An 11,515-nucleotide genomic window follows, 5' to 3' on the forward strand; every position below is an offset into this window, starting at 1 on the left:
CCTCCCAAATAGACCTGACCTGACCTGATTCTGACGGTGGGAAGTGGGAAGGCATCAGCAAAGTTTTCCCTAGAGAAGTGACATTTAGCTTAGGATTCAAAAGATGAAGAGAATAGGGAAGATAATTCCAGACAGAAATAACATCCGCCCTAATGGCAGAAAGGAAAGCCTTCTTAAAGGCTTTGAGAAACTAAAAGATTAGCACTAGAAGTCACAGAAAGAGAAGGGCCTTGTTCATGGGTCATAATGAAGATTCTGTTCTTTAACCTTAAGGGAACATTAAGGTGTCTATGGGTGAGATGATCGGATTTACATTTTTAAAAGTCACTCTGGCTGCAGCTTGGAAAACAGACTGGAAGGAAGAAAGACTTGAGGCAGACCAGTTAGGGAGCTATTATACTCTTAAGTGAAAGATGAAGGAATAATAGATACTACAAAGCATATGTGGATTATAACAGATGAGTACTATACTAGCTAAGTATACAAATTACAACAGTATAAGCAAAGGCAAGGGATAAAGAGGTTATGCTTTTACTGCATCTTAGTAAAAAAACAGAAGAACCAAAAGGTATTAAAAAAAACATGGTTGTGAAAAAGCACAGCAACAACATAACTACAAAAAAATATAATGGTATCCAAAATGAAGTATACAAGATAATCCACAAATATAAAGGAGGAAAATAGCAGAACTTCTGTTTCTATTTGTATTATATATATAAAAAAATACCTTACAAATATTGACTATATAAATTAGCAGTAATTCATGGATACAGATAGAGGGTGAATGCACCATATCTTTTCTAAATGGAGGGTATGTTTAGAACTCATTGGTCTAAGCTCAAGGTACTTAGGTGGTAGAAAGAATGGACTCCAATAAAAAGATCAAAAAGTGGGCAGAGACCACATTATGAGGTTTAGACTTTCCTCTGTATGCAATGGGAAAATAATAAAAGGATTAAATCAGAAGAATAACCTGACTGGGTTTGCCTTTTATGAAGGCTAATCTAGCATCTAAGCGAGGAACTTTGGAAGCTTGGAGGAAACAAGATAGTTCTTGCAATAGTATAGGTATGAAATGATCAAGGCCCACGTTAAGCCAATGGAACTGGAAAGGTGAAAGTAATTTTTAAACTTCAGAACATATAATTTAGTGATGATCAACACGTGAGATAAAAAGAGTTTATTAAAACAAACAAACAGGTTTCTGACTTAGTAGCAATCCCATAGAAGGTGGGCTAGGCAGAAGATGCAACTTTGGACATAGATTTTCAAATGTCAGCTAACTATCCGGCTCCCTAGCCAACAGGATATGCAGGCCTGAAAACAGATCTAGACTGTAGAACCGGCCTGAAGTACTGTCGGAGTACTGGATAGAGTGAAAGCTTTATAAAGGGCCAGAATGCCCTGTGAGCCAAAAATAAAACACCGTACCCATCTGACTCCTATCAAAGGGGAGCAGTGTAGTTCAGTAATAGGAAAGAAGGTGCTTCCCTCCTGTGCTCACATTTCAACTGCCAGGAATTGCACACTCGTCCAAGCAATGGATCAGGTCCTCCCCCGTCTCCTGAAATTTGATTCTTTAAATTCGTCGTTTTAAAAGGGCGAAACAGATCGACACTGTCCTATCCCATCCCCTGTGACACCCTCCCCACACACACACAGCCCATCAGCCTACTAAGAAGCTGATGGTCCCCTCGGCTGCTGTGAAGCGGATATCTGCTGGTGCGCTCACAGCCACGACAGAGCTGTCCTCCCAAGGCCCTGTTGCTCGGAGGGTCTGACTCCTACCTCGATCTGACTAGCGGCCAAACTGCCGAAGGACAAAAGCAATAACCCTGACAGGGTAGTCAAACCCTTGCTGAGAGAGAAGGCGGTCACCATGTTTCCCGGCTTCAGCTTCCCGCACCTGGAGGGGGCGGAGCGAGTGCCGTAAAGCAGCGCGGCGGGGTTTGGCGTGACTTTTTTTTTTTTTTTTTTTTTTTGCGACGCCCGCCCCACCTCCTTGGCGCCGGCCCTTCGCCCGCCTTTGGTAACCAGCACTTGCACAGAGTTCAAGTTTCCCGGGTGGCTGGGGCGGGATAGATGGAAGACTTTGATCCTTTATCTTTAACTGCATTTTCAGTTTTTGTATTGTAAAATAGATATAACGTTTAAAAAGTTGTTTGAAAGGTGAGGGAGAAAAACCTGTGGTCCCATAAACTTTCAGAAGCTATTTCCTATTTTGCACAGCGCTGTCAATTCTTTGAATATAAGAAGCTGTGAAGCGAGATGTAGTGGGAAGAGCAAGCCTTTAGGAACAAAAAGATTAATTGGATTAAATGGAAAAATGGGTGGATGCTGCAATTAACAGGCTTGGGGTCGATTATTAAAAGCTTGAGGGGCGTTTGGGTGGCGCAGTCGTTAAGCTTCTGCCTTCGGTTCAGGGCGTGATCCCTGCGTTCTTGGATCCAGCCCCACATCAGGCTCCTCCGCTATGAGCCTGCTTCTCCCTCTCCCACTCCCCCTGCTTGTTTCCCTCTCTCGCTGGTTGTTTCTCTCTGTCAAGTTAATTAATACAATCTTTAAAAAATAATAATAAAATAAATAAAAGCTTGAACATGGAGATTATTTAAATTTTTGTTTCTTCTGTAATTATGGAGGTAAAATTTACTTCAAAGAGAATCTGAGGATTTGATAAAATCATGTGTATTCATCCCATTATTTTCATTATATGCATTCAATTTTAAATTATTTTTATCTAGCATGACAAACACGTTTATGCTACTTCGTGATCTTCACAATTTTAAAATTGAATGGTAATTCAATTCCACCCCTTATTGTTGCCTCAGATATAGTAATTGCCCAGCTACTGGAGAATACAAATTTTCCAAGTTTTACCATAAAAATAATATTGTAAAGCATACCTTTGTGCATTTGGCCTTTTACATTTGTTGAATTATATTCTTTGGATAATTTCCTAGAACAGGAATCTTAAGTCAAAAGGTACAAAAATGTTAGTGCCTGTTTGTAATATTGCTTTCCAAAGTATACTCCCAGTGCCATCAAAATACAACCTAATACCAAATTACACCATTTTTTCCTTCTCAGTTCCTTGCTACAAAATGTTACCTCAAGGTTGGTATACTTCTAGGTCCTTGATTGCTATCAAGCTCTAATGTCTTTCCTTGTGTTTATAAACTATCTTATGTACTCTGATGTAAATATTCTGTTCATAGCTTGTTATACATATGAATTTGAATACCTTTATGAAGAAGTGACATTAAGCCTTGCCATATTTTATGCTATTGCTTTTCCCAGTCTCTTGTCTCTCTTTACATTTTGTTTCTTTCGCTATTGTATTTCGTGACGTATTTAATGTTAGGTAGTCAAATTTCAGGTTTTCCCTTGTAAAGCCAAGAAAGCACACTACCAGAGTGTCTTACACCTGAAATATCACAAGTTCATTTCGGTCTCAGATCAAGTTTTATTTTCTTTTGATTTTATATTTATTCAATTATCTAGAATATATTTTGGTATATGCAATGAGATGTTATGTGAGTTATCTATTGCTGCATAACAAACCACCCAAAACTTTGTATGTGTCCATAGCTAGAGAAACAAGGGTATAGAAATGGAGACATGATTCTAGGGAGCCATTGCTGTAACAATCTACTACTTTTATCAAAATTGGTATTCTTTTATCCAACAGGATTTTCTACATAATGCTCACCTTACCCATTGACTCATAATTCTCTTACTAAACACTTACCAGAAATAAAGTATTTCTGAACTTTCTGCTCTCTTCAGTTAAAATATATGTCTATTTTGGGGCCAGTACCATGTTATTTTAGTGACTGTTGCTTTTAATATGTTTTAATATTTGGCCATTAGGGCTAACCATTTAAGTATACTTAATTTTTCACAAAAATTCTTTGATTTTTGTGATTCTGCCAGGTAATTTTCCAAATGAATTTTATAATAATTTTTCCAAGTTATAAGAAAATAATACTATTTGGATTTTTAATGGGATTATACAAAATCTATTAATAAATTTGAGAAAAGCTGACATCTTTATCATATTTAGTCCTTCATCCTGGAATATGTAACTCTCTCATTTGTGGTTCCTTTTTTTAATTTCTCAGTAGAGCTTTAAGCCAGAGATATCTAAATTAAGCTACTTCCTAAGCATTGTTAACATTGGTTGGGGTTTTTTTGGTATTGTTAACATTTGTTATTATTCTTAATGGATTTCTTTTTCATTGTATAAGAAATATATATATAGGAAATAAGTAATATCTATAATACTATATATTCTGGTCAGTTATTGCTGATAGGCAGATCATATTTTCTGTCCAAGTACTCTTCCGTTATTTTATTAAGAACTATTTGACTATATTAATAATGAAAATTACTTAAAACTTTTGTTTGACAAATTGTTATGGCTTTTCTAGTTTTTTAATAATGTTATCCTCAAATTACCTTTTTGTCTCTTCCTTTCCAATATTATTTCTTCTATTTCTTTTTCACAGCTTATATTATCACTGAATACTAACTAATAATGCTGATAGCAAGAGTTTCTTGTTTCATTTTTGTTTTAAGAGGGATGGTTTTAACATTTTTCCATTAAGTCTATCATTACCTCTGAGATTAGAATAAATACTCGTCATTTTAAAGAAATAGATTTCTATTTCTTTTTGTATTTTCATTGAACCACTGATTTTCTTTTTTTTTTTTTTTTAAAGATTTTATTTATTTATTCGACAGAGATAGAGACAACCAGCGAGAGAGGGAACACAAGCAGGGGGAGTGGGAGAGGAAGAAGCAGGCTCATAGCGGAAGAGCCTGATGTGGGGCTCGATCCCAGATCGCCGGGATCACGCCCTGAGCCGAAGGCAGACGCTTAACCGCTGTGCCACCCAGGCGCCCCAAACCACTGATTTTCAAGTATGGAAGAGAGCCAGCTTCATACCCAAATGTAGGACACACGGGCAGTTTTAAACACCACTCAACACGGGAAATAATTTTTTTATCTGTTAATATATGAAATAGCATTGTTTAAAATTTGGTTAGAATTGCTGACCATGGATACAGAGAACAGACTGGTGGTCGCCAGAGGCAGGGGGTAGGGGTGGGAAAAAGGAGCAAAGGCAATCAAAAAGTATAAACTTCCACTTACTTTATAAGATAAGTAGAGCCTGGGAATGTGATGCTTAGAATGGTAACTCTAGTTAATAATACTGATCCCCACCCCCACCCCAGCCTGTCACTTGCCCGACCTTGAAGCACACTGCGTGTCCCTCTGGCACTGGAAAAAACAGAGAACTGGTGGCCGGCCAGAGAGAGAGTATGGCCCTCTTGGAGCTAGGTTTGGTGCTCTTGCTCCTGGACAGGGACTTGGCAGCCTCTTTGGATTCTGAACTCTTGAGTTTGGCCAGCCTTCGGAATACAGAACACCAAACTGCGATCAGGATAAATTACCAGATGCCCTAAAAACTTTAGCTCTGTGTGGGGAAGCTACATATCCACTTATTCCAACAGGTGTATTCTGTGCATGAAAATCGGGGGAGATGGTTATGATATTAAAATAATTCAGAGTGGACCATATTGATGGAGCAGTTTATAGAAGAGAAATTAGAGAAACCACCTTCAACAGTATACTAGAGGAATTCCATTGTCCCTTTTTCTCTTTCCTATGTTTGCACAGGATTTTTTAGCCCACATTTTCTGAGAGGAAGTGTGGAAGAGAGCAATGTGCAGTGACTGATAATTAAAAAAAACACGAAAAATCCTTGTTTCTTGGCTTTTGCCCCTTGAGTGAACCTTATTGCCCAGGTAACTTGTTTTATTTAGCTGGAATAAAATCAGCATTGTATTAAAAAAAAAACACACACAATACTGTATTGTATATTTTAAAGTTGCTAAGAGAGTAGATCTTAAAAGTTTTCATCACAAGGAAAAAACTATACACCTAAAACTGTAACAATTTTATGTCAATTATATCTCAATTAAAAAAAAAAGAATTAACCAGAGTCTGCATTTAGACTAGAATTCAATTCAATTACTCGTTTAGTGAATAACTGACTTAGCAACTAACAGAGAAAACAAGCATTTGATTATCAGATCAAAATCACGCACATCCATGACATCACTAATAAAAGTTTTTATGCATGACCCTCACAGGGAGTTCACCAGAGTCTATCCACGCTGTTACTATTGTTCTTCAATCAAGTGATAACTCAGGTTTATTCTGTTGACTCTAGTGTTAGATCAGTGTTTATTCTTGCTCTCTTTTATTACCTATACCCCTACCGGTTCTTCTTTTTTGTTACCTTTTTCTCTCTCCTCCTGTCTGCACCAAGAACACCATTGTGTTATTCACTCGCTGAGTGAATGTTTATTAAGCACCAGTTACGTACCAGGCACTGTGCTAGTCACAGGCAATAGGAGAGAGATCAAAAACTGAGCAGTTTGCTGCCTTCATTGGAGCTTACAGTCTAGGGGAGACAAATATTAACAGTAGAAGCACTTAAACAAATGTAAAAGTCTAACAAAAGAATTCCTAGTAGGGAACCCAGCCTTGTAAGAAAAACCAGCGTAGGCTTCCCTGAAGAAATGGACTGAGCTGAAATGAATGAGTTAATGAGGCAAAGATGAAGAGAAGAGCTTTCAAGACGGGAACCAGCTCTTACAAAGAACCAATGGAAGAAGGAAGCTTGGATTAGTAGAGGAATTTTTGAATGACCTTATGCATGCAGTTCAAAGAACGAAAGAGAGAGTGCTGCAAGATGAAAGTGCATTGCTAAGCAGGTGTCACATCCCTTCAAAGCCTTGGGGGTCAGGTCAAGGAAAGCCTCAGAAAGGCAAAAATCATGCTGGCTTCAATGAGAATGGCTGCAGGCAGAGCATCTGGGAGGCCATGGCTATAGTGCAGGCAATGGTAGCTTGGACCAGCATGGTAAGTGTGGAGATGATGGAAACGGAGATGAGGGAAATTCAATTAGAATTTTAAGATCACAACCAACAGAACATGATGATGGATTATATTTGGAAAGCAAGAGAGAGGACAATTTTGAAAATGACTTTTGAATATCCAACTTGTACAAACAAATGTTTTGTAGTGCCTGGTTTTTTGTTTTTTGTTTTTTTTTTTTAACATAAGGATCACAGGAAGTCAACCAGGTTTAGGATTCCTAGACAAATAAGGTCTGGTTTAAATATTTACGCAAAACAGGGGCGCCTGGGTGGCACAGCAGTTAAGCGTCTGCCTTCGGCTCAGGGCGTGATCCCGGCGTTCCGGGATCGAGTCCCACATCAGGCTCTTCTGCTATGAGCCTGCTTCTTCCTCTCCCACTCCCCCTGCTTGTGTTCCCTCTCTTGCTGGCTGTCTCTCTCTGTCGAATAAATAAATAAAATCTTTAAAAATAAATAAATAAATAAATAAATAAATAAATAAATAAATAAATAAATATTTACGCAAAACAATTTGGAAGACAAATTGCATAAACTTATTATCAATACTTTTGTGGTTACTAAATAAATGTTGTTACAGAATAAAATAGGTGGAAAGAATACATTTAATCAGGATCAGAACATGGTCAGGCAGGGGCACCTGGGTGGCTCAGTCATTAAGTGTCTGCCTTTGGCTGAGGGCGTGATCCCAGCGCTCTGGGACTGAGCCCCACATGAGGCTCCTCTGCTATGAGCCTGCTTCTTCCTCTCCCACTCCCCCTGCTTGTGTTCCCTCTCTCGCTGGCTGTCTCTCTCTGTCAAATTAATAAATAAAATCTTTAAAAAAAAAAAAAGAGCTGGGTCCCAAACCTGGCTCTGCCATGAAAAAAAAAAAAAAAGAACATGGTCAGGCAGAGAGATTGTACACTGTGGTTTTTACTACATATAGTTTAATTGCTTCAGGCAAAACTGTCTGCTACAACAATCAGCACCACAAGGATCTGATGTATACAACATTTCATATCTAACACCCAAAATGTTTCTTTGGGCAAGATAAAATTCAAAATGGAAATAAGATATTTAATAAAATACAAATAAAAAAATCAGTTAAAATAAAGGAAAAGGGCTTTCTTTCCAGTGTATTTGTATCATTTCCTAGTACTAATTTTGATATTGGACCACCTTCAATTCCATTTCAGTTTGGCTTCAAATACTTTCCGTCCCTCCTTCTAGTGAGCCTTTTAATAATAGTTTGTTGTCCTGCTGTAATCAATTTCCATCTCATGACCTTCTCATTAGCTTCAGAACTAACTCATAATAACATTGCTTCAATGTAAGGGTAGAGCAATTGCCCTTCGAAGTCTCATTTTTGGAAATACTGTGTTGTCATTAAAATGCCATAATGACCTGGACAGAAAATCATGTTGAATGCTTTAGTGATGTAAAACTTGATATCGCATCAGTAGTGTAATCATCTCTTGTCAATCAAGAAGCCACTGGTTCTGTTCGTACAAAGCTAATTGATAGAGTTCAACTCTCCATGAGCTGAAAATTTCCTATAAGAGCAATTGTTTTGGTTCAATTGATTTTTTTTTCAATTGCATTTTGCTTTTATTCAATAAGCATCATGTGAAATTCTCCAAAGTCCCAGGAAGATTTAATAAATATTTTAATTATACTCCGTTTAATAAAGTGTGGGACATCCTCGAAGGCCTCTCTTAGGAAGACATAGGAGTAGTGTGGAGGGGAGGGAAGGAGTTGTGTGTTTACAGAAAGTTACTTTCATAGGACAGAATAATGGTTCCCCAAAGATGTCCATGTCTTAATCTTTAGAACCTGTGAATATGTTACCTAACAGGACAAAAGGAACTTTGCAAATGTGATTAAGTTCTTGAGTGAAGGAGATTATATTGAATTTTCTGGGTGGAACCAATGAAAACACAGAGGTACTTATAAAAGGAGGACAAGAGTGTCAGGGAAGAAAAGATGTGGTGATGGAAGCAGGAGTCAGACTGATGAAGAGCCACCAGCCAAGGATGTGAGTAGCTTCTAGGAACTGGAAAAGGCAAGGAAATGGAGTCTCCTCTAGCACCTCCCAAAGAAACAGCTCCACCAACCCATTTTGGACTGCTGACTTCCAGAACTTTATGATAGTAAATTCGCTTGTTTTAAGTCATTAAGTTTGTGGCAATTTGTTACAGCAGCAAGAGGACTACTACCAGTACCTAAACTGTGAACACTAGTCATCCCCTGGAGACCTGAGAAGGAAGATTGGGGTCTTGGAGGGCTTTTACTCTCCATTCTTCATATTAGTTGAACTTCTCTGTTTAATCATGGATTTATATAGCATCTTAAATAAAAATAATCATTAAAAAACAAGATAATATGAGGTGAAAAGAATGTAGAAAATTGTATATGGAATAATTTCTTAACCATCTAAAAAAAGACAAAAATTAGAAGGAAGCTTACTAAAATGTTACCAGTTTCTAGTCCCGGGTATTGAGATTGTGGATGTTCTGTTTCTATTTATCCATTCATTCACTCAACAGTTATTCTTTGAGCATCTACTCTGTGCCAGAGAATATGCTAAGAACTGAGGATGCAGATGGGAATAAGATAGACACAATGTCCACCCTCACAGAACTTAGACATAGCAAGGAAGGCAGATATTAAACAGACAATTATGCAAATTATTAATTAACTATACTGTGGTAACAGTACTGGTGACATCATCATATAAGACGGCAACCTCACCTAGTCAGGAAATGCTTTCCTGAGGAACTACAGCTTAGAACTCAAAGATAAATGGGAATTTGCCAGAAAGAAATGGGAAATACAATTTTCTTAATTTTCTACTAAAAGCAAATATCACTTTCATTTTCATAAAAAAATGAATACTTTTAGTGTTTTTTTAAAGGCATAAATAACATCTCTCCCTCTCTTTATATCTGGTAACAACAGCTGCTCAGTGCTGGAAATGCTCTGCTCACTGATTGATTTAGCCAAATTTAGTTGAACGATCAGACATTTGTCTCTCTCTCAAATACTTCAGTCAAATAAAATATTTAAGTTAATAAATTAAAGCCACTAGACAAAAAAGTAAAATAAAACAATAATTACATAGCCTCCTTGTCTAAACCATAAGTTAGGAAACTTAAATTTATTACTTTTGGTAGCCAATCTACCAAGGAGAGCTTGTGAAATGCACTTAACATTGACCTTGAGGGAAATGGGAAATAAGACCTACCTTCTTTGCTAGTTGAAGTTCTATTTTTATCAGATCAAAATTAAGGAACACAAGTGAAGGAACAAAGGATAGAAGTTATTTTGAAATTGACACAAAATATATCACTAAAGGATTTTTTTCTCAAAGGAATTTCATAAATGAAATAACTTGATATTAAAAATTAGAACTCCAAATTTCTCAAAATTAGAATCTTCTGTTACAATTTCCAGATAAGTATTTTCCAAACTATAGTTTGAGGTAGCTTTGGAAGGGGAGAGGGGAGAATAACACCTCTATAATAAATATGCTGTGATGATGTTTGTTGTTAAGGATTAACATCTCTAGAAAAACCAAAAGGAAGAAAAATAGAGAGAATCTATTAATAAATATCATGCCACCATAATTGCTAAATAAGTAAAGTGCTGTCAATTTAAATGATCATTTTTATTTGTTTGCTTGCTTGCATCTCAGTACACTGCGGTGTCTATAACATCTTGAGTGGTAATGTCCTTTAACGAGAATCAGCATAAAGGTAACTATTTTCAACAAATACTATATCATAGTGTAGAACTGACTTATAATAATGACATAATGAGAAATTATGTTTTTTGCAACAGATTTATATCAGCTAAAATGCAAATAAGAGAGACTATTAATAAAGATATTCATGAGAATGTTATACAAATTGAAGATTTAGAGTTCAGATATTCCTGTTATCGATGAAATAAATAAAACATCTTGGATCTGTAGTGGATTGAATAGTGTCCTCCCAAAATTTATGAATGCTTGGAACCTCAGGATGCGACCTTATTTGGAGAGAGGGTCTTTGCAGATGTAATCAAGATAAGGATCAAAATGACAGATCATACTGCATTAGGATGGGCCCCTAAATCCAATAATTGTGTCTTTACAAGAAGAGGCAGAGACTCACACAGAGAATAGAGTCATGTAAGATGGTGGTTAATGTAACTAAAAACCACAGGACACCGAGGAATGCTAGGAGCCACCAGAAGCTGGAAGAGGCAAGGAAAGACTCTTCCCAAGAGACTTCAGGGAGAGCATAGTCCTGCCAACACTGATTTCAAGTTTTCAGCCTCCAGGACTGTGAGAGTAAATTTCTGTTGTTTTAAGCCCCCTAGTTTGTAGTAATCTGTTATGGCAATCCTAAACAGGATCTAGTGTAGCTATTTTCATAGCTAATATTTTTTAGTATTATGCTATCTGCATTCATTATTTTCTCTACTTCTTTACCATCTTCTTTTGTATTAATAGAGACCAACAGAGAGCAATTTGTTTTGTGATGGTTATCACAATAAACATTTATTCATTCAATGAATATTTGAGCATCGCATCAGCAAGGAT

At 37.0% G+C, this 11,515-nt stretch overlaps 1 protein-coding gene and 1 pseudogene across 3 annotated transcripts in view; one reads left to right on the forward strand and one right to left on the reverse strand.

The window, feature by feature from the left end:
• The window catches only part of PIGK (phosphatidylinositol glycan anchor biosynthesis class K), a 110,758-nt gene extending 108,839 nt beyond the window's left edge, over nt 1-1,919 (reverse strand). For all 3 annotated transcript variants that reach the window (XR_015726270.1, XM_087866016.1, XM_045801987.2), the window contains exon 1: nt 1,789-1,919. Coding sequence is in view for 2 of the 3 variants with exons in the window: in XM_087866016.1 (XP_087722142.1) it covers nt 1,789-1,881 (93 nt within the window). In the remaining variant the exon portion in view is untranslated. The remainder of the gene's footprint in view (nt 1-1,788) is intronic.
• Nucleotides 1,920-5,325: 3,406 nt separating this feature from the next.
• LOC123794908 (serine protease inhibitor Kazal-type 2 pseudogene) lies at nt 5,326-5,587 on the forward strand (annotated as a pseudogene).
• Nucleotides 5,588-11,515: the final 5,928 nt, after the last annotated feature.

This window comes from Ursus americanus, chromosome 12, assembly GCF_024610735.1.
Source record: "Ursus americanus isolate L20-20 chromosome 12, mUrsAme1.1.p, whole genome shotgun sequence".
NCBI lineage: Eukaryota > Metazoa > Chordata > Mammalia > Carnivora > Ursidae > Ursus > Ursus americanus.